The sequence below is a fragment of the Falco peregrinus genome, chromosome 5 (assembly GCF_023634155.1).
Source record: "Falco peregrinus isolate bFalPer1 chromosome 5, bFalPer1.pri, whole genome shotgun sequence".
Taxonomy (NCBI): Eukaryota; Metazoa; Chordata; class Aves; order Falconiformes; family Falconidae; genus Falco; species Falco peregrinus.
The window spans coordinates 3,384,063-3,407,397 of record NC_073725.1 but is presented as its reverse complement, the minus strand read 5'-3'; the positions used below and the strand labels follow the sequence as shown (position 1 = coordinate 3,407,397).

The following is a 23,335-nucleotide window of genomic DNA, read 5'->3' as shown; positions in this document are numbered from 1 at the left end:
CAGCTCTGCGGGGAAGGGCCGGGCGGTGCTGGGGGACAGCCGGTTGCCCGCGGGCCAGCGGTGGCCCTGTGGCCGAGAAGGCGGGTGGGAGCCTGGGGCGCGTTAGGGGCAGCGTGGCCAGCGGGTGCAGGGAGCTGATCCTGCCCCTCTGCTCGGGCTGGTGAGGCCCATCGGGAGTGCTGGGCCCAGCGCTGGGCTCCCCAGTCACGGGAGACGGGGAGCTGCTGGGGAGGGCCCAGCGGGGGCTGCGGAGCTGGTGAGGGGCCTGGAGCACCTCCCTGGTGAGGAGAGGCTGGCAGAGCTGGGGCTGTGTAGCTGGAGAGGAGAAGGCTGAGGGGGGATCTCATCAATGTAATCAATTAACTTAAGGGTGAGTGTCAAGAGGATGGGACCAGGCTCTTTTCAGCAGTCCCCAGCGACAGGACAAGGGGCAACGGGCAAAAACGGCAACACGAGAAGTTCCATCTGAGTATGAAGAAACACTTTTTTACTTTGAGGGTTACAGAGCACTGGAACAGGCTGCCCAGCTGAGGAGTCCCTTTCTCTGGAGATAATTCAAAACCCACCTGGATGCAATTCTGTGCAACCTGCTCTGGGTGAGCCTGCTTTAGCAGGGGCTTGGACGAGATGATCTCCAGAGGTCCCTTCCAACCCCAACCGTTCTGTGGTTCATTCTGTGATTCTGTGAATTCAAGGGACATGGAAATATCCCTGACTGACACCAAAGTTACCGGTTCCTTTGGCCATAGGTCAGATTCTTCCCTGCCAATTGCAAATAACCCAGAAATCTAATGTCTTGCATAAGGAAGCCGGCACACTGTGGCTATTTTCAGCAGTACCGTACATACCTCTGCTTTCTTCTGCCCCGGTGGTAATTCAGAGGGTCATATTCCTACTGATGCAAAGCGTAACTTGCAGAAGTTAAGGCCTGCTAAGCGAGGACTTCCAGCTGTTTCATTCTTATAATCATATAAATATTTATACCACCCCAGGGTTCCTTTCATGATGAAAATAAAGGTAGCACTTGTCTGCTGTTAAAATATATTACCTGGGAGATAAACGGCTAATCTCAGTATTGGGAAGATGGATGAGAGGAATGGAAAATTTACCATAATATTGGTTAGAACATCCACTGAGTCCAGAGGGCCTTACTGTTTACTTGAAACTCCTGCTGGGAAGTGACGTAGAGGTTCATAGCACTGTGTTTAGCTGTCAAGAGATGATTAATTAAAAGTTGTAATAAATGTGAAATTCAATGTTTGCCACGCACAGTTTCATGGATGCTAGCTAAATTTCCTTGTGATGGGTGGTGTGCACCAGCAGCTGATTCTAACATCCCAGCAGGATGCAAATGGTGCTTTTGAAGGGAGAACCGAGACAGGGAGAGTCTGCATGAGTGACTTGCTTATGGCCACATGCGAATTGAGACAGTGATTCACCTCTGCAGCATTCCTGGTGCTCTACACAATCCTGTCCCACCTCTATGAAAGCACAAGTCCAAATATATTCTGACCCAGGCAGCTGGGAGTTGTTCCCTACCCTCTGCACTGGAGTCAAATAAACGTCAGACAGACAGTGTGGGGAGCTCAAAGGCAAGGTGCCAGTGTAGCATCACCCCAGTGAACCGCAATTCCGCTGTTGATCTCCTCCTTGCCCCTATTCATCTTTGCAGCCGTAAAATGAGACGGTAACACTGGGCCGCTGTGCTCCTGCATGGCTGGTGCAGGTTGCTCAAGCAAGGGCTGCGTAAAGGTCTGAAAAAGGAGGCTTTGCTGTTGATCGGGGGTATGATGAAGATGTCCCTGAGTCAGCCTGCTGACTTCTAGGGACTCAGCTAGGGTGCTGCCTTGCTCTTCAGTGCACGGTGCTGTCACTTGGGGGCCACTTGCATCCTCCTCTTCATCTGCCACTAGATTTAGATGGAACATGCTGCAAGCAGCCTGGTTTTCTTCCAGAAAGAATTAATTATTTCACGGACCATTCAAGATTCTGATAAATGAAGTGTGCCTTGATGTCATTTTAGAGTAATATCTGTAGTGAAATCAGAACTTGTAAAAACGGGGAAAATACGTAGGATTTGTCTTTGTGTTTTGCTTTGTTTGCATTAATTGTTGCTGCTTGTAGTATGATTAAGGGGTCTGACTGAACATTAAAAATGTCGTGCATAAGTGGGATTTCAATGAAATAATAATTCTTCCCTTAAAGTGAAATTATTTTTATAAGAAGATAGCAAAATAAATGAATTTCTCTTTTGGAAATAGTTATTATAGGTAAGGAAAATCCAAACTAAATCTGATTGGCCTTGATTTTGCACAATTTTTGTCTTTCCTGATAAAATAGATTGATTTTTCTCTTCCTCAAAACTGATAAAACAGCAAGGACAAGAGGAAGAGCCTTATGAAAATCTTACCGTTGGGGCACTTTATGCAATTAATTTGCGTACAGTCACCCAAGAGGGTTTTTGAAAATGTTTCTGCTTGGTGAGAAGCTGAAGGAGAAACACCGTCTTCCAGAACAACCATTGTTAATGTCCTTTCAGTATGAGAGAGCTTTCACCCTCCCTGTGCTCCCTGTTGACTTGCTGCCAGCTGCTCATGTATGTAATGTATGTAGGTATGCTTAAAATCCATTCCCATATATGTGGAAATAGATGGTTTGTATAAACAGCACTATGCATCACATATATGCCCTGTATGCACTGCAATTTGGAATGTCAGCGAGCACAGGGAAATGAGGATCGGGGCTAGTTTAGAGGATGCCAGAGAAAAGACAGAAATGGAGAGGTTTATTTCTTTGGGTAAACCTCTCTGTTAGTGAATGGCTTTAATGCTGCACCTGTTTCTTGTTCTTCCTGTCTTTCCCTTTTGCTGCTTCTTTCACTGCAGCTTTTCAGATATGTAGGCAACAAAAACCCATGGCCAGTGAAATGGAAGATTACAATTAATGCATCAGTATTCCTGTAACGCGGCTGCTCAGTAATGTCCCCTGGGAGTGTTACAATGAATATCTGACATTAATTGGCTCAGTACCTGTACATCTGACCTTGTAGAAATTTAGCAGATCAATTTTACATGTTGTTTACTGATAAAGAAAACTTCTTCAGGGCAGGGGCTGAATCTTTGGACATGCCTGCACCACAGTGACAACCAGCAGCAGCAATCAGTCTCGCTGGGTCTTGGAATAGGAAATAAAATAACAGAAACAGGAATCATAAAGTGGTTTGTTTCCCTTGTTTTGCCAAGATCTGTTCCTCAGCAGTCTGTAGCCCACTTGAAGACTTTGTCACTGCTGGATGCCGTGCACTTGATGCGCAAACGCTGTTTTTTTTCACTTGAGTAGTATCTGTACGAGCGTTTGACATACTAAACGATTTAAGTAAACCAGGTCAGAACGAGAGGAACAGCAGCTAGTGGATGCACTTGCACTGACCCTGCTGCCTCTTTCGTGTTGCTCACCCTCCGGTGGCGGAGGCTGCCGGCGGGACCTGGCAGGGGGCTGCGAGCCGGTCTCCGGCAGCCGCCGCGTTGCAGCGCTCCGTGTCGGGCAGCAGCCGGGCCTCCTCTGCTGCTCGGGGCGGCCGGGCGGGCTGGGCACAAACGGGTGGTCGTTGTGCGCCCGTCCGTTCCGGGGAGAAAGTCAGTGTCCGCAGCGCAGCGAGATTCACACGCGAGGCGGTCACAGCGCATAACTTTCTGTGGGGCGGTTTGTTTCCCCAAGTTCAAAAGTTGTTGAAAAGGCGGGGGGGGGGGGGGGGGCGGGGGATTTATTTGTACGCGGAGTATTTCCGGAGGCGCTGAGCGGCACGCATCGCATGCCTGTCCCAGTGGTTTTATCGCCTTTGTTGAGGTACAGGGGAGATGCTTCGCGGAAGGTGTGTTCTGCTGCTGCGTTACCGGCGTGCTCGGGAGCGCGCCCCGCTCTCGGGCTGTTGTTACCTGCCCCTGCCCTGTTTGGCCGGCTGGGAACTGAGCGAGCCGTCACCTCGGGGGCACGGAAACCGCATTCCCCCGCCCCCCCGCGAATTTACATCCAACACACGATGCCTAGCGCGGCTCACAAAGCGCAGCCCGTTCCTCCCCCCGGCCCCGCAGGGCAGGGAGCCCCTTCCCCAGTGCAGCCCCCCCAGCAGCGAGCCCAGCCGGGCAGAGCCCGCGGCCCCGGCCGGCGGCGGGCACTGACCGCGCTCTCTCTGTCGCTCTCCCCCCCTGCGCACCAAGGCGGACGATGGAGGCGGCGGCGAGCGGGCGCGGCAGGAGGCCGGCGCAGCGCTGGTGCTGCGGAAGGTGTGGTCACGCAGCCCGGCCCCCGAGCGGCGCGGGAGGTAAGGCTTCCGCGGCTCCGGGAGCGCGGGGCTGGGCCGGCCGGGCCGGGCTCCGCGGCGGCGGCAGCGGGCGGGGCGGCGGCCCGCGGCCCCCGGCAGGGCGATGGCCCCCGGGGGGCGCGCCTGAGGGGGGCGGCGCGGCGGGAGCGGGGCGCCATGGGGAGCGGCAGGGTGCGGGTGCCCGAGGCGCTGGCGGGCCGCGGCGGGGAGCGGCCGCTGCCCACCTTCGACGTGCCTTACTTCAAGTACATCGACGAGGAGGACGAGGAGGACGAGTGGAGCAGCCGCTCGCAGTCTTCCACCGAGGATGACTCCGGGGACTCTCTGCTTTCCGACAGATACGTGGTGGTGTCGGGGACGCCGGAGAAGATTTTGGAGCATCTCCTCAGCGACCTGCACCTGGAAGCCGCCCAGGACAAAGAGACGGGTAAGGAGCGAACCGGGCGCGGGGGGGGGGCGGGGGATGGGCGCAGCGGCTGGGGAGCGCCCGTCCCCGGTGCGGGGTGGGAGCGGGGAAGAGGTCCCGGTGCTGGGCCGGCAGAGCGGGGCGGGCGCTCCGGGGCACCCCCGGCCGAGAGCCGCGCTCCGGCCTGGTGTTCAACCGGGCAGCGGGCGGCGGGACCGCGGGCGGGCGGCGGCAGCGGGGACGCCGGCAGCGGGGACGCCGGCAGCGGGGACGCCGGCAGCGGGGACGCCGGCAGCGGGGACGCCGGCAGCGGGGACGCCGGCGGCCGGGGCAGCCCTCGGCAGCCGCGCGCTCGGCGGCAGCTTGAGCCCCTCTTGCCTTGGGCGTTCGCCGCTGCCCGGGCCGCGGGGCCGGCCCGCTCCGTGTAGCACCGGCCGCCTCGGCAGAGGCTGCCATCCCTCGCAGCCAGGCTGTTGTTACGGGGATGAGCATAAGCTGTTGTTACAGGGATGAGAATACCTGCCGCGCACTCCAGCCCCCGGGCTAACTACCGTTCTGCCACCGCCCGGCAATTCGGCTCATCTTCTGTGTCATAAGCACGGCTTATAAATTTCCTCATAACCCGAGGCACAGCGTGTAGCCTGGTGCTGTACTTGTGTGTCTTCGACAGACATTGTAGTTTGTTCCAGCCTAAAGCAATTATTATATTGATCGGGCTACTTGACGTGCAGTTTAATTTTCAGCTGGATCTCTTGGCTATATGCACAGCTTGCTGTCACCAAGAGCTCCTGGGGCAGTTTATCAAAAGTGCCTGCAAGCTGCGATTCATAGATGGTTTGAGTGGAAGCGGCCAGGCTGGTGAGACTTTCCGGAGGTCCGGAACACCGAAGAGCCGAGGAAGGCAGCTGGCAGTAAATGGAGCTGTGCGTTTGATCGTTCCCACTAGAGTTAAAACGCATACTCCTGCTGCCTCTGTATCTCTCTCTCTACAAATGAGATTACTGAGAATAAACACACTTTAATCCTTTTAAGTGACTGAAAATAGAAATAACATCTGCAATTCCCAGAGGAATGTCAGGATTGGGTTCTCGGGACAAGTCATTAGTTTAATGTGGGACAATAGGCATATTCCTAGCCCTGATGTATGAATGCCCCGAAGAAACGTATAGAGTGTCTCCTGGTGATATTATTATGGTATTCCTAGTGCTGCTTTTGTCTGCCTAGGCATTAATATTTAGTGCAGAGAGAGGCTGCGATTGTTTTCCTTCAGCAGACTAGTTCTGGGTGTAATTTACTTGAGCCAGCTCTTAGGCGGTGTAGTAAGGGTCCTTCCTTGGCCCTTTAGGTCAAATGTTGGATCCAGATTAAGTTTCCCCGTTAATGTTTATCATATGCAGATTAAGGAGCATTAGCTGTCCGCCTTTATAATCTCCTTGTTTGTTTTTTTTTTTAAGATCACGAGCTTGCTGGAAAACAATGAAATTTTCACTAGCGATACGCATTATATTTTAGTGTTAGTAAATACAAAGCACTCCTTACATAAAGCATTAGATGCTGTATACATCCTCACGTGTTCTACCTTTTCTTTCATTCTTCTTTGCGCTCTCTCCCTCACATCTCCGGGAGGCTGTTCCTAAGCCTGTTCTTATTGTTACAGAGAGGGGCTGGTAAACTGCCCTCAAAACAAATGCTAAACCACTACTTGACTGGTTGTTAACAGATGGCGATGTATTTAAAGGTTGATTGGCTTCCCCTCACCTCTTGTGCCTTATCCTAACTCCTTTTAGAAAGAAACAATTAGCTCTGCCCTGTAGCCAAGGTTAACCTGATCCTGGGGACAGAACAAAGTAGCTGTGGCTTCAGTTGTTTGCCATCACAAAAGAAGCATGCCCAGTCGCCCTCCACTTCAAGGGTAGTTCCTCAGGTACTGTTTTCTTCTGACTTGATTAATCTGGTGATACAGAACTTTGTCGAAATAGAAGACTTTGGGAGTTATGTTTCCCAGTGTTTTATGTGGCAGATGCCCCTGTAATGGCTTTTATCGCTGTGTTTTGCAGACTCAGTGATATTTGACATGAGGATGTATGGCATATCGGCTGTACGTGTGTACATCTTTGAGTGTGTACCTGAAGGCATCCTGCTGTTTGTGTGCTTGGATTTGCCGTTCTTTGTATTTTTTGTAGTTCCAGTCTGGCCAATCTCAGAGGACAGTTATGTCGCAAGAGTCCCGCAGGCTTGTGTTTTAGCAGGCATAGATTTGTGGAACATAAAAGGACGATGTTCTTGTACCCAGCTGCTGCTCCTGCTGTCAGTTTGCCAATTCCAGGATGACTTCCTTGGCCTCCTGCTTTCCCTGCAGCCCCCAGCCCAGTTTGCTTATTTGTGTCTGTAAAGAACATGAGAAAGAGCTGTTCTTACATACGCTGGTGCATGGGGGACTGTTGTTCTGTTTGACCCTTTGCACTGCTTCCCAAGGAGGGATGCTCTGCATGTTTTCATTCCTAGCCTTTGTATAACAAATCATAACCGCAACCCTCTGTGGTCATTAAAAAAAATAATTAAAAAATCCACTATCTCCCGAGGCTAGCATGGTCACGGAGCACCACTTTTTATAAACACTGACATGGCTGAATGATGCTCCATGTATTGCTCCCAGCCATCCTCCATTTTTTAGCCCAAGTCAGCAGGTACTGTTTGTAGCTGGGTGAGTAAAGGGAAGCTGTGGGGCTGGTCTGGAATAAATTTAGCTGGGCTCCAGTCCAGGCCTCAAGGCTCCCTTCAGCTGCTGCTAAACCTGTAGCAAGATACCTTAAGCAGTCTGCTGTGGCATCCTCTGCTATAATAAACAGGTGGGGACCTGACCAGAAGAGTCGTCCCATTGTCTGACGTGGCTGAGCACTGTTACAGCAAATGAGGACGCTAAAGAGGATGCTGGACTCTATTGCTCAGATGACTTCTGTAGGCAAGGATGTCTTGGAAGCCTGAGGTTTGCAAGACTCTTTAAGCTTAATGTACTTAATAACTGTTTAATGACTGAGGGTTTATGTGTGATGCCAGGGAGTGTATGTGAGTTCTTGTGGCATCACCTTAAATTTGGGCTTGCCAGTGACAAAGATTTGCCAGGCTTCCAACTGAAAGGGGAGAGATTTCGTCTTGCTGACTTACTGTAGCCTGTAATGTACCAACCCCCAAGAAGACTGTTCTTGTTTCCTACCATGACATGGATGGAAATTTCAAATTTCTGTGACGAACAACTTCTCTGAGTCATCTCTAAGGTTGTTGGGATCACTGGGGGATGTCTGCCTAGTGTGTACTTCAGAGGACAGTTTGAAGTTTTAAGAACTGAACAGAGTGAGACACTTTAAATATGTCAATATCCAGGCAGAAAATGCAAGGCATGCCTCCTGGGCTAATCCTCATCAAGGACGGGGATTTGAACAAGTAATCTCCAAGAGGCCAAATCTTAGCCTCTCAGGATCAATAGTCCTTTCCCACTGACTACAACATTTCTTTCAGAATTGTCATCCTTTTCTGCAAAACCTTTTTATTTCTTGAGCATTACCAGCATTTACTTCTCTGGATGTTATCTTGATCTGGTCTTGGAAATATCCTCTGACTGGTGGTCTCTATTCAAACATGCCGTTTTGCCTTGTGGTGGTTACATTCAATGTTTGGCAGTCTCTGGAATGACACAGTGATCATGACATCCACTGCTACTTCTCCAGGCCTGCCTGGATGCCCCAGACCATATCCTTCTGGCCACTGGGCCACCGCTCTCAGGCAGCTTAAGTGCAGAACGTCGCCGAAGCAGAACATCATCTTCCTCTTCGCATCTGATGACACTACATGTCTTTCACCTCCCTACTGTGGGGTTCATTTTAGGGAATGAGTAGAGAGAAGAGATTGATTTGTGAAGGTCTTTGAGAGCAAGCAGCAGTGGGAAGTGGAGATCTGGAGAAAGAATGTGAATGAGGAATGGTATGTCTGGAGGAACTTGATGGTGTCGGTCTTAACTGATGTACCGTTTTTAGTGAACTGGGTGGAAGGGATTGTGGCAAGGGGGGAGAAGTTAGTATGACAAAAGATGGCCTGGAGAAGTGTTAATGGGACAGAAAAAGGGAACAGTTCTTCACGATGTAGATAAAACAGATGCAGAAAGGTGTAAGTATGGTGTGAATTTCTTAGGAATAGGAAAAGAAAGAAGTAATGACCTTTGTACCATGCTGTGTCACCTTATCTGGGACTGTGCCCTGACACACAGGAGCAGTTTTAGCTTTGGGATCCTGACCTAGCATCTAGGAGGGGCCTTCAGACCATGTCAGTTTGTCCTGGAAGTGCTGTGCAGTAAGGGTTGCTTTTATTTAATCCATCCTGTTTCTACACTTGCACCAATGACACTGCTTTGATGTTGGGTAAGAGCACTCTCTGCGGAATTAACTGTATGTGACTTTTTTAGGAGAACAGTGCTGTCTTGCATGAGCTGATCATAGTCAGCAGCTAAATGATGTTGCAAAAAAGGAATACGGCTCCTCCTTTCTAGGTGTTGTCTTCAGTTTAATAATCCCAGAAAAAAAAATCTGATTGCTTTTTGATATTTTTTCTGTGTGTCTTGGCTATAAAGGATGTTGTTAGGACTTTTGCTCACTGCGCTTTATTCTTGGTGAGTAAAAGGCGTTAAAAAACAGTCCTGTGACTCCATACAATCGACGTCAGTGGAACTGATGCACATGGGCTGAATGTTTGTCCAACGCTTTGTGATCCTATCTTCCAGCTCTTAGGATGGAGACAATAAATGTCTGCTAGCCTTTCCTCTTACCAGTCCTTTATAATGAAATGTTAGCTGTCATCATTTTGAGGGATTTTGTAAACTTTTCCCTGAAGTCTTAGGAAAGCTTGGTGAACTGAGTGGGCTAAACACATATTACTTCCATGCCCACAGGAGAGGCAAAGAGTTTAGCAGACTGCGTGGAGCAACATCAGCATTAGAATAACAGAAAAGCTAAAATAATTAGTCTCAGTATTCAGTGTGAGAGAACCTGGGGAGGTTCTTGCACAGGACCGTTGCTTCATGCAGCATGAGTCTAAGCTGTCTTATCTGTAGAAGTAGGTTTAGAATAAATCAATAAAATGAATAGTAGCAAATCACCAGGATCAGATGTTACTCCCCAAAGACTTCTAAAGGATCTCAGATATGAAATTACTGAACTCCTAACAGTGCTGTGTAATCTATCATATAAATCAGCTGGGGTGGCAGAGGAAGGGGGAAAATTTGATGCCAATTAAAAGAAATTGTTCTGTTTGGGGAACATCTGAGCAATAAGCTTGTCGTTTTACCAGTACATTATTCCAGCATAAACTGGTGCTGTAGTCAAATGTAGCAGTTCAGCCTTCCCCAGCCACTCATTCCTGCCTCTGTACTGGTCCCTCTGTGTCTCTACAGCCTGTCATGTGATTCTGTAGCAGGCTCAAGTAGGGAGCTGGTCCTAGCTGATACTAACCTAGGAAATACTAAATTATTAATTTTAAGATGGAGTGGTCTCCTGACCCACTTTGTCTGTCAGTGGCACAAAGTTTGCCGGTGACACAGGGACAGGGTAGCAGGGAGCGGGAGGTGTGCAGGTGAGGACAACAGGAGAGAAGGACCTTCAGCAGCTGGACTTATTGCAGGAGTTTGGTTAGATGCAAAACTGCAGCATAAAGTTAGGACTTTGTGCTGGGAAATTGAGTGGCAGTACAGTAAATGTAGAAGGAAGAAATGCATGCAGCAATACTGCAATGAGGGAAGGCATTTTTTTTCTTTTTCAGAGGTAAGTCAGATCTTGTGTATCCTTTAGAGCTGTTAAAGATTTGAGGGAGTATGAGGGTATATATGGTCTGGTCTGCCTATATCTTATATTTGTACTTCCAGAATGCTTTTGATAAAGTCCCTTGCCAGAAATCCATAAAGAAATTTAAAGATCCTTTTGATAAGGGAGAAGAAACTTTTCAGGACTGGTGATGACTTAAAAGAGAGAAAATGAAAGGTAAGAGTAAATTGTGTCAGTGTTTAAAATGAAAAGGAGTCTTCACTGAAGACTGGGCGCTGCGGAGTGTGGGGTGAAAACTGAGTTAACAGCATGTACTGATAATATTAAATGGTTGAGGGTCTCATCATAAATTAAGCCATGGTTTTTCACCTTTGGTGACCATTGAAGATGATGTTCTTGTATACTCCATTATCCCCACCTGTTATCCACTGCCTGTTTGAGCTGTCGTGTTGTCTTGTCATCGTACCGACAAACTTTGCTTAGGTGTCCCTGCAAGGTGAGTTAGATCAGGAAGCTGATCCAAGTCAAAAATAGCCTCATGAAAGTAGTAAGAATGGGGCAGAGTAGGACTGGGAAAATAAGTTGGGAGTTGGCCCCCTCAAAGCAGCCCTGTAGCTGAAGAAAGATGAAAGGAATAAAAATCTGTGTGACCGCGTGATAAAATTGCAGATGAGATCTGAGTTTGAAAAGTGCAGAGTAATGTGTTTTCTAACATGGAGAAAAGGAAATCCTTATTATACATATTCAGCAGAGGTGCTGAATTGGCTAATATGCAGAAAATAGGTCTTTGGAGATAGTGTGGATAGTTCTTGGAAAGTTTTGATCAGCATTGATCAAAAAGGCAAACAGTATTTGGGACAATTAGGAAAGAAGACAAGCAAGAACTATAGTTATAACCATTGTATAACTGTGCAGTATGGTGTGTATAATATGGTTCTTTCTTTCCTTGCTCAGAAAAGTTGTAAATGAACTAAAGAAAGCCAAAAAACAACAGCAAGAGTGATTAGAAGTATAGATTGAATACATCTAAGAATACATAGTCTAGGTCTGGTCGTCATAGAAAAGCAGTATCTATAAAAGAGGCATATGGTGACCTATGAGACTATGAATTGTGTGGGGAAGGTGAGTATAGAAAGATATTTCATTGTTTCTCATAATGTGGGAAGTGTTTTGTAACACGGTGAAATTACTGGGTTTATAACTAATAAAGAGCAAAACTGTGAAACTCATTGTTGTGAGGATTTTGTGGAAGCCGAAGGCTGGAAGGGTTTAAAACCAAATTAGGCAAAATCATGGCAGAAACTCTATGGCTGCAGTGTTGTTGATACAACTTCCCGTTCGGAAAGTCTGCGCTGCACCCTGGAAGCTAGGAGGCTGCATCAGAGAGATAACTCTGAATTTGTCATTTTCTTAGTTTTTTTCTTCCTCTGGGTATCCTCTGTTGGCTCCTGTCAAAGACCTGGTTCTCTTTCATTGGGGACCTTTGATCTGACCCAGTGTATCACATGCAGCACATTGCAGTCTGGGAGTGATTAATCAGAGTATAGTAAGAGACTAGTTCCTTCAGGTAGAACAACTGAGCAAGCTGCCAGTTCAGTTGGCAGCAGAGTTAACAGTTTTCAGCTGAATGGCTTTGCAAAGGGCTAGGAGCTGGGACAAGAGAAGCAGAAGCCCTGGGGGTAGCATGAGGTTGGGACCAAGGCTGGTGGCAGTGACACTGGCTTCTACTCACATGGGAAGATCTGACATCCTCCAGTTGTTCTCCAGTTCATTGCCATGTAGCCCCTTCTCTGCTGTACTTGGTTTGACCTTGTGCCAAGCAGATCTAAGTATCTTAGTAGGAAGCTATTTCTTTTTTTCCTTTGGTAGAATTATTTTCAGCAACGTTAGTGAGATGAATCAGCTTGCAGGAGGAGTGCTGTGTTTGGGATTCACTGCAGCCATGCCTAAGCTAATAGGGAACGCCAGTGAGGGGAATATGTCTAAGATGCCGTCTTCTGGCAGGAGCTCAGTTATTTCTGGGAAATGAGGACTTGAAACCTGAAAAAGTGGGTTTTTTTGCCCTTGGGCACTAAAGCTTGTTTGGGGCAAACTTTTGGAAAGGTGGAGTCCAGGAATGCTGCGCCTGGATTGTCTCACCATGATATCCAGTGCCTGGGGAACTAGAGGCAGCATGGGGAATGGTGATAAGTCTTAGTGATCAGAGCTGTCTTCATGATCAGGACTCGCTCTGTAGACACTGATGGTGTTTTTTCAGTTCAGCACCACAAATACTTTTGATAGCATAAACACACCCTAGCAAGGTGGGAAAGGAACTGAGGTAGCCATCAGACAAACATATGGTTTCAACGTGCCCAGAAGCACCAGGGCACCTTTGAGCACCTTGGGCACCTAAATAAAAGTTTTTGTACCATGTACAAGAATAGCTTGAGGCAATGGTTTAATGTGGTTTGTGTTTGAGTCAAATTTGCAGAGGAAAAAGTTACCCATTATATATGATAATCAATTAGATCATAGTATTCTTAGTTCCTCAGTTTTTTCTGTGTAATTCTGTGGTGCATTATAGCTAGTTGTCACCTTTTGCTGTGTGAGACAGTGATAAGGAGCCATCATGAAAACCTAGTGTGAAACCATTTATTATGCTGTGCATTGTAGACAATATGAGGGGTTTTGATGATTTTAGTGGTTTAAACAGAAAGAAATTGGGAAGTGTAGGTCTAACAGGACAGTTTTTTTAGAGGTGAAGAACAATAATTTTCTTCAGTCGGTGAAAAAGGCTTTTAATTTTATTTTGGTTTTAAAGTTGTAAGAGGCAGAATGTATTAATTTGTTGTACTGCAAAATAAGCTTGGGTGATACAAATATTTTGATGGGGTACCTGGAAGACAAGTTGTTTTGACACTGTGAATTTGGTAAGGTTTCTGGAAAGCTAATGTGACCCTAGAGAGTTCTGATCAGTTATTTGTGAAATCACTTTTGCTTTAATGACATTGGAAGTCTAGGTGATACAAATTATGAAACCAATGGAGTAAGTGTTTCAGATGTATGAAAGGCTACATGGTCATGTGTGTATAGATATCTATCTATCTATCTATAAACAGGTGCATTAAGTAGCTCAGATCATAGAGGCATATTTTTCTATTTGAGAAATATTTCTGTAGAACAATTTTCAGAATGATGCTTTTGATAATTCATGATTGTTTGGTGGTGTTAAGCCAAGAAGTGAGTATGGAAGGGATAAAAAATACTTGCAAGGTTTTATTTCATAAAAATGCTTGTATTTTAGTGATAAAAAGGATAGCAGAGATTGCCTCTTAGTTTCTGCCTTTTCTGCCTCTGAGTCCTTTTCTAATCACCCGAGTGTGGCTGGTCAGTGTCAAATATAGTAGAAATAACTAGTGTTCTGAAGTCGGAAGCTTGGGACTGAGGGCCATAAAGGCAAAAAGGAATGAGTCATGCACAGGTGATGCCAAAGAGATCTCTCATGACAAGGGAGTTGTCATCTTAAATGTATGCCAGCCACTTGGTTGATTCCCTGTCTGGCTTAAATGCTCCGCTGGAGGCTGGGTCAGTTCCACAGCTGCAGGTCTGGAGACAAGGAGCTTTTCCTTCTGTTGCACCTAATGTCATACTGGTGCTAGTAAGCCCTAAGAACAGCAAAGGCAAAGGCAGTCAGCATCAGCTTAGCAGCAAGTCACGGCCAAATTCTGAAATCAGTCTGACTCATGGTAACTTACTGACTTCTCTCTCTGCTGGAGATCCGTTCCTCTGCGGGGATCAAACCACCACGTGTGGGGTCTGAAAGGAGAAGACAACCATGAACTGTGAAGATGACACAACTGTCTAGATCCTCTCAGCCCCCAGGTACAGTCCTGTCTTCCCAGAATGTGGCTCGTTGAAGCCGACTGATTACAAAACATACCCAGTTATCTCAGAGCTGCTGTTTCTAGTAGAGGAGAAGTGGGACCTGATTTGTAGGAGATAATAGCAGCAGATGGTGTGTGGGCTGGCAGGTCAGTTAACTGTGAGGGTAAGAACTGGGAACGCAAAACTGAAATATCCGTATTGCTCCTTCTTATGAAGTGTCTGCACGTCCTGTTCCTTCAGTGGGAGCTGCAGACCATGCAGGCCTTCAGGAACCCCAACCATGTCCCCTTTACCACAGCCCCCCCCCCCCCTTTCCTGGGTATTTACTCATTCTCACCGCTGAACGTTGTTTTCCTTTCCTTCCTTCTTGAGGCTTTTTACTATTGAATCCTGACCTGCAGACTGTCAAAAAACTGGACACTATCTTCAGTACTCTCTTTTTGTGTTCTTCTTCCGCAACACAGAGATTCATAAATAAATATATAAATATATTTATAAGATATATAAAAATAAATAATTTGTCCATTAATGACTGCTGTGTTGCTGTCAGCACTTTCGGAAGCTTGTTTTCAGAATACAGCAATGCACTCCTTCCCAAGAGCAGGCTCTCTGTAACGTTATAAAACTCTGAGATGGTGCTCTGAAATTTAGAGTTTTTTGGAAGTTTTCCCCGAGTGGTGGAATTTTTTTGTAAGAATGCTGAAAACATAAAACTGTATCTTGACGTACTTGCTGCATCTTTGAGTCCAAGAATACAGATCATGTACTGTCTTCAGGGTTTGAATTCCAGTGTTCCAGTGCTCAAAGTTGCTATAATACAATGATTTTCTTGTGAGATTAACATTTTCTGAGGAATATAAAGAGCATGTTCATTCGCTGCCCACAGGGTGGAAGGATGGATTCACTGAAGACCTGTGCTTTGAGGTTCTGTGTTAAAAATCTGAAAGAAATCTGTTCTTCAAAGCTGCTTTTTTCCCCCTTGTGAACTAAATTTACTCTCACGCTGTTAATTCCTTCTTCCCCTGCAATCCTTCTTAACATGCCCTGAGTTCAAACAGTTTCATGGTATTATGGAAGTAGCAGCTTCAGTCCTTTTGTACGCAGGAGTGGGACTGGTTTTGGCTATAGCCAAACTACAATTATTGTTACTTTACTAAGCTCGCTGTCATGCTGCCCGTTACTACCATTAGGTGATGCTTTGTTGTATAGTATGCTGATGCAGCCGTTTTCTTTCCCACGTTACCATTTTCTGTAAGTCCCTGTGCTCAAAAGACATGCAGGGAAATCAAGAACAAAAAGCCACAGCCCAAGAGTGATTTGTGGACCATTAGTTGGAACAGATTGATGCCTATTTCCTGATACATAGTGCCTGATGAGGTTTTCTGTGGGATTTTAAGACCTCCCTTAATAGCTGTGAACCCTGAGCTGCATTACAGCACCAAATACCTCTGCTTGCTGCGTAGCTGAATAAACACGGTTGCTTGAGAAAGCCTGTCTGTGGCGTTGGCAAACTGGTGCCAACACACTCTGGGTTATCAAGTGCAGCGGAGGTTGGCTCTGCCTTGCCCTAACGCTGGCTGCTGCCTTCGCTATCATGTCCAAGGGAAAAAGGAGGGGAAGGGACAGCTGCGACAGCAGCTACTGAAGGGCTGGTTTGCTGTGTGCTGGATGAGGTTGGCAGGGGATTCTGCTGTGGTTTGTATTATTTTGCTAGATTCTGATTTTAGTGGGCAAGTGAGAAGATTGGCTGCTGGATGTAGGAAGAGGTGGTTGTAGTAGGAACACTTTTGTGAGCATGGAGGGGCCTGTCTAAGTGAAGCAGAATGTGCTTGGCATTAATTCGGAAGCTTTGTGCATTAACTGCAGTTGGGAAGCTTGTAATGCAGGCTTTAAATTGCTGTTGCTTTTTTGGAAGAAAAAGCTTGATGCAGTTTGGTATCAGTTGGGGTATATAACACCTTTCAGGAGAGTCTATGTAGTTGGCATTGGAGACAAGCCTGCTTGTTTTTTTTAAAGTCAATTTTGATCATTTCAGAGATTGAAATAAGAGTAGAATTACATTACTCTGACAACCAAAGGTTTCTTGTGAGATGTCAGTTACCCTCATGGAGTATAGCCGATTCTGGCAGAAAGCTTTTCAATATAGCATCAGTTTACTGCAATAAAGTAAATTGCTTGTCCCGTATTTTAGACAAGGTAAAAAACACCAATGTGAGTTGTAGCTGTAGCAGCAGCTCACATCACCATCTCCTGAGCCAGGCTGAGATCATGAGATGACCTCGTCTCAGTTCAGAAACACTTGTGAGATCCTTCCGGAACCAAACCAGTACTCTCTCTGAAGTGAAAATGTGATGGCTTGTTTTCAAGGACACCGAGTGCAAAAACATTCTGGGGTGGGAGAACAGGGAAAATAGATCAATGTAAATAAAGTGGCAGTGTTGATGGATCTAATTTTGATGGAAGCTAATAATAAAAAAAAACAACTTAGGCTTTCTTGTGACAGCATTTGGAATGAATTAGGATTTTATTCCTTTGCTTGAACTTCAGTTTTGATGGAGGTATAAATTGCCAGAATCAGGGATGTAATCATGGAGAAATCATGCTGTCTGACCTGGGACTGCTAGAGGCCTTTATACCTCACCTTCCATCGCTTTTCAATTTCTTTCCATTTTTTTTTTTTCCCTGTACCCTCCCTCCCCCTCCAGCCATTATACCCCCCCTCCTCTCCTCCTTCCCAGAGGCTCTACTGATTCCCAGGCAGCCTTTCTTTAACCCTCCCCACCTCCATTTCTTAGGGTGTAGGACTGATTGACCTCTCTCTAGGAACCAGTGCAGATAAAAAAAAAACAAACCAGAAAGCCAGATACTGGTTTTGTTCTTTCCCAGTCGTGAATTCAGAGCCCTGGCATCAGTACAATAATGAAACCCTTGTTAGTTTTCAGTCCCCGCCCCGATAGGAGCCTGGTCCGTGGGATTTTGTTCCTTGTTACTGTTAGTACATCATAGGGCATACACAGCCACAAGCTTGAAGCAAACAAACAGCAGCGAAAAACAACCACAAACAAATAGCATTTGTCAGATCCCTCTTATCAGGGGTTTTCATTCACAGTCTTAAAGCCGCAGTGGGTGTGCAGCATTGCTCCAAAGCATGGAAACCACCAATAATGGGCAAATGCAAGCATGTTCCCTGTTAAGGTGACTACAGCTGCTCCTCTTACTGTTGCATTGCCCTCTGTAGAGGTAACTCTGTAATGGACAGGTGGAAAATGGCCATCCTGGTATGTGCCAGCAAGCAGTGGCAGGGAGGTAACAACTGGATGATTTGGAAGTTCAGCGCCCACACACGCATTCCTTCACAGGAGGTGAAACACCCCCTCACCTGCCCCTTCAGCTGCAGGGCACGAGCAAAGAGGCTGCACAGGGACGGCTGAGTAATTCATAAGGTGGGGAAACAGGCACAAACCTGGATCAACCTGCCTGAGCCCAACCTGACTGCGAGGAAACAGCCCTGCGGGGCTGCTTGGTGGGCTCGGAGCTCGTCCCCAGGGCAGTGTGAGACCTTGGGGAGCCATTGCCACCGTGGGACCCCCCTGGACCTGTGAGGTGTTCTGTGGGCAGAAACCCCAAAACACACACGTGGAGATTTAGGATGTGGTCAGTTGGGAAACCTGGGCATGTTGGGCAAGCGAAGTCTAAACCTGTAGGCGGGGGACGGTTTCTGCCAGCTGAAGCTGTGTTTCTCCCATGGGTCCCCTTCAGTACTCTCCCAAATATTTCTCTTCTATTGCAAAGCAGCAGGATAGCATTTTCCTGGGACCTGTCCTGGTGCAGTTGAGGCACCACTGGGTTGAGGCAAGTTTTGTTACAGTCCAGCACAATGGCCCATCTCTAGGCAAAAGTTTCAAGACATGTTTGGGTTGCTTTTTCAGGTTATCTAAATATCTTGAACAGCTTTTTTTATTTGATGTGTGCATACAGATTATGTTAGTATCAGATTGTCATTGATCTCCCTGCTTGGGTCAGGGGTTTGACATGCAGATGGGCCAATAAGGCATTTGATTTAACATCCCCGTTTAAAGGACTGAAATTTGTTCAGGGAATCAAAGTTATTAAGAAGCAATTTGGGCAGTTACAGCTATGTTCTTGACTAGAAAGAATGGTGAATCTTTAATAACAGTTTTCAAAAGTGTCTGAAAAAAACATGAAAGTGCCATCAGCCTTGCAAGAGACTGCTGGTTTGGGTTTTCTTGACAAATGGAGAACGTTTAAATCCTCCTAGAGGGTACAGTGGTGTAGGTCTGGGGTGAGGGAGTTTACAGCAAAGGAGCAGTTGCCCAAAGTGCTATTATGTAGTGTTAGCAAGAAGGGCAGCTCCTCTGTTGAACCCCTATGACTTAGGAGAGACCTGGGTATGAATCGGGGCAGAGAGACTAGGAAAGTCATTAGACCATACACAAATGCCGTTTAGGTCAATGTCTGTCATGATTTTGTGTTCCCTACTGCAGAGAATGGCAGTAGTGTATGATCGAGCACCAAACTGAACAAAAAAGAGGCAGCTTTTTTATTTATCTTAACATAATTAGATGTTGTTAATAGATTTTGGATGCTCTCATTTCAAACAGGAAGGGAATGCACCACTTAACTCTGTTAATCAGTGAATCCAGAGATTCACAGCATTTGGCTTGACTATTTATGATTTATTTACTTTTTAAAATTCAGACATAGATATGTGTGTGATGATTTATTCCTCCTTGTAATTGGATACAGTGATTAAATGAGCTTGCATATTATACGTCATTGTTCTTCTGGGATGTGGGCTGCTGTGTCTTTAAAACAGCAGCTCCTAATGGAATTGATTCCAGCTCCTATATATTTACTGTAATCGGTGATGTGTTTCTAAAAACTGATTTGGAAAATTGTTTCTAAATCTGTGTTCTGATATAGGGAGTATTTAGCAAGCTTAAGAGTGGTATGTAATCCTCCGAGTCTTCCTTTAAGATGCTTTGCTACCTTCTCTGACAGGCAGTCTTTAGTAAAAATAAATCCATGCTTACTGTTTTGTAACCTGAAAGACGCTATAGGAAGCGTTGCATGTAGCAGAAGTGTCTACCAGGCTGCAGCCATGGACAAGTGATTGCAATCTGGGCCTGTCATTGTGTAATTGATTGTTTTCTATAGACTGACCAGGGGTGAATACAGCAAGGATACTGCTTCTTAGTAAGAAAAAAAATTAAGAATGGATTTTATAATTGACCTTAATGACTAACTGAATAAGCAAGGCAGTTTAATGAAAAAACCGACCTTATTTTCATAAAGATAAGGAGTTATCATTTTACATATATACAGGCATTCAGGAGCCACAGTGTGTGTGACTGGTGCTACACAAAGACAAAGTGAGAGACAGTGCTCTGCCCTGGGAGTTTATAGGGTCCACTAAGAGAAGACCCAGCAACCTGGTGCAAGCAGGGAGATGGGAAGAATAGTGACAGGAAGCCCTGTAAGAGAAACTGGATATGGACACAGTTTGCAGAATTTTAAATAAAAAGGATATCTCAGTGATGCTAGTAGTCCCAGTGTTCAAGATTGTATCTTTTAATCAAAAAAAACCCCAGTCCTACCAGCAGCAGCTTGAGGTGCTATCAGTACATCTCCTTTGGCTGAGTTATTTCATATCTACAAACATAGCTGTGCTTAATGGCAGCCTTTTACTTCAGCAAGACAATGATTTGTCTCTTTCTTCCACAGATGCGCTTACTCCCATTACTTATAGGAACATGATGTCTTTGAGAATTTGCTGTGCTGTCTCAAATTTGGTTGAAATTGGTCAACAGATTCAAAGGTTACAGGGATAAGGGAGGGCAAGACTGACAGACAGTTGGACAGACAGTTCAGTTGCAAAAGCCATTTTCCATTGGGGAACAAGAAAAAAAGAAGTGCTGGGGGAAATTAGAAAGTATGCTGCTGTTGTCCTATTTAATTTGAAGAGGGTTTGGAAATTTCATAGGGAAATGTGATTTGGAGCTGGGTCACCATCTGAATTTCACCATTTGTGATGTTGGCCTTGCTAGCAGGAGACCAGTTGCACTGGTGGTGTGTGCATGGGCCCATGGAGAGGCGAGCAGGATGGGAGTGAGGAGGCTGGGTCTGTACCGTCAGCTGTGGCAGGTACATCCTGCCTCTGCTGCGCCCCTGTCTGCCTCCCCTTTCTCTGTACACTGGAAAAATAAACCACGTTTTATAAAAATGTGCTGGTACTTACGGCCAAAAAGAGCTATAAAAATGAAAGATGGCAGCAAGCACTAGTCACAGCTGGATGTTATGTGTAGTGATGAAACACGGTCATGGAGCAGATGAGCCAAGAGGCCCAGTATCCAGTCTGTTACTGCAGTTTGTGGTTTTTACCTTTATCTTAGACACTGCATTAGATTAATGTATGCTTGCGCAGAAAAGTGTTTATGTCTTGGCCAAGGAGATTCCTCTCTGCCCCGTGGAAGTCCAAGGAACAGTGGCAGTGTTGATGAAGGGGTAAAAAACTGAACAAAGAATTTCTACAAGAAATCTTCTTGCATAAGAAATCCCTTGCAGTAGACATTTTCCAGTGTGTGCATGAAACATACAGTACGTTGTAAGACTTGGAAAAGAAAAATGCAAAAGAAGAAAGCTGGACTATACCAGTGCAAAGTTATGCCTATCAGAGAGTTGTATTCCACATGTATTTTTTTTGTGACTAAATCAACAGGTAGCACTAAAAATCCAAAATAATGGTAAAAGTGAATATACAGCTTTAGAAAATTACCCCACCGGGCTTTCATCCAGTAATTGTTTAATATCTCCACTTTATTTAACTGAAATAAGCAAGGCTGGCAAATAGTCTGAGTAATTCTGGTACAGCTGAATGAAGGATCTAATGCTGAGCTCCCCGGTGAGTGAAAACAATTTGGAAATAATCAAAATAAAGGTGTTCTTTCTCAAAAGTGTCACATTGAACTACAGCATATTGGAAGCAGCCAAAGGTGCTTGCACAAGAACACAGTTCTGCTGCCACAGGGAAACATGCCCGTGCGTGTATTTTAATACTCGCAAGCAGCTGAACTGTGGATAATGATGTCTGTCCCTCATGTCTTACCCCTGTATGATCTTTAAACTGTGCAAGCAAAAACCTTTGTTATTTCTTTCTTTCTGCTGTCAGTACAGTGTTGTGCTGACAAACCCGATAGTTTGAAGTTGTTAGATGTTCCTAATACATACACAGACTATGTACAAAGTGGGTTTTTATTGCTGTCTTCCATTAAGTTGTAATAAGGAGAAAAGATGTCTTTAATTACATGTTAACCTGTCATTAGAATGATTTGGGTGTCATAGTATAGCAAGTACAATTTTAAGTTCTTAAATACAAGGACATATATAATGTAAATACGTTTACCATTAATGTAACCTTGTGTTTTAATATCATCATCACAAAACGCATCAGGATTTTTTTGGAACCTGTTCACCACACAGGGAAGCAAAATGCAACTGCCTTATGATTGCTCTGATGCTCATTGTTGCGGCTTTACGCTGTAAAGCCGTGCTTCGCTGCCCCAAGGAGCTGAGGGGAAAGCACGTATGGAAATCTAAGATGCAAATATTGGCCCTGTTTGGTTTTCAGGTTCTTTTGGGTGTTGTGTCCCTCTTGCCATTCCCTCCCAGGACAAGGAGGTCTCTGCTGTGTGTTGTAGGTGTTTAGATATTGCCTAAGTTATTTCAGAGGTATCTGAGAAGTGTGTGCCCATCAGCCTGAAGTATTGTACACCCTGGGGCAAAATATGCAAGAAGTGGCGTCCTTCAGAACTGCAGTGACGCTTCGGTATGCTAACGCCCTCTGGGTTTCCTATGGGGTTTGCAAAGTATATTCCTCCCTGTTCCTTGCCCCCTGCTCAGCAAAGCCTGTAACACATCTCAGCCCTACCCACCTTTGCTGGGCCTTTTGCCTCCATATGTCAGAAGATGTTGGCAAATGACTTGCCGCTTTTGAGGTTACGTGACAGTGGACCGCAGCTGCACATGCAAGACCCTAACCTGGGCGGTGCGACCCAGTACACCAAAGATGTCCCATCACTTGACCCAACGCATTGCTTTTGTCTTTGCTGGAAGAAGTGCGTGATCTGCACGTTAGTGTAGCGCATGTTATTGCTGTCTTACGCAGAGATTTGGACAAAATCCAACAGCTCTTGCTTAGATGAAAATGCCGTCATTCCCTTTGTAGGCAGTTCTGCCAAATCTACAGAAGCCAGGAGCGTTTTGCCAGTGGAGGCTTTGTCATGCTAGGCTTCCCTGAAGAGATGCTGTGATGCTTACTGCACATGCTCCAGTGCCACATGTTGGGGAGCCTGCACTGCTTAGCATATTTATGATAATTGGGCTCCCAGGGGCAAACAAGATTCTTCTTACATCTCCTTCCCTGGGCCAAAGCACAAAGAAATTTCCCCTTGCTGCTTTGTAGGGGGAAAATAACAGATCAAAGCTTCTCGCTAAACGCTTTTAAAAATACACAGTGCAGATCCATACATTTCTGTTCCCTTAAGGGACCTCTCCCTCCGGTTGGTATGGAAAGCAGTTAGCAGCAGGTGATGGAGATAACACTGCACACTGAAGTCCAGGCATTGCACCTGACCTGCAGAGCTTTATATGTGGTATTGCCGTGTATGGTTTGTCCTGTCCTTTATCCGTATTAAGTATTGGTATGGAATGTATTCTGGTCGCTATACCGTGTTCATCATAATTTGCTGAACTTTGTATTGTCCAAACACAGTGGATTTTGGAGCCTGTCGTTAGGTACTGAAGTTAAAACATTTTGGACTAATAGTCCTAACTTACTTTAAAATAATGCCAATTAAGGTCTCTCTGTGTGTGTATATATATATATATATATATATATATAAATATTTATATTTT

General features: G+C 45.8%; 1 protein-coding gene across 2 annotated transcripts in view; it reads left to right on the top strand.

Annotated features, from left to right (window-relative positions):
* The window catches only part of RAPGEF5 (Rap guanine nucleotide exchange factor 5), a 162,213-nt gene that overhangs the window by 93,364 nt on the left and 45,514 nt on the right, over positions 1 to 23,335 (top strand). For both annotated transcript variants that reach the window (XM_055804925.1, XM_055804924.1), the window contains exons 10-11: positions 4,218 to 4,321; positions 4,660 to 4,748. In XM_055804925.1, coding sequence (XP_055660900.1) covers positions 4,218 to 4,321; positions 4,660 to 4,748 — 193 coding nt within the window. The remainder of the gene's footprint in view (positions 1 to 4,217; positions 4,322 to 4,659; positions 4,749 to 23,335) is intronic.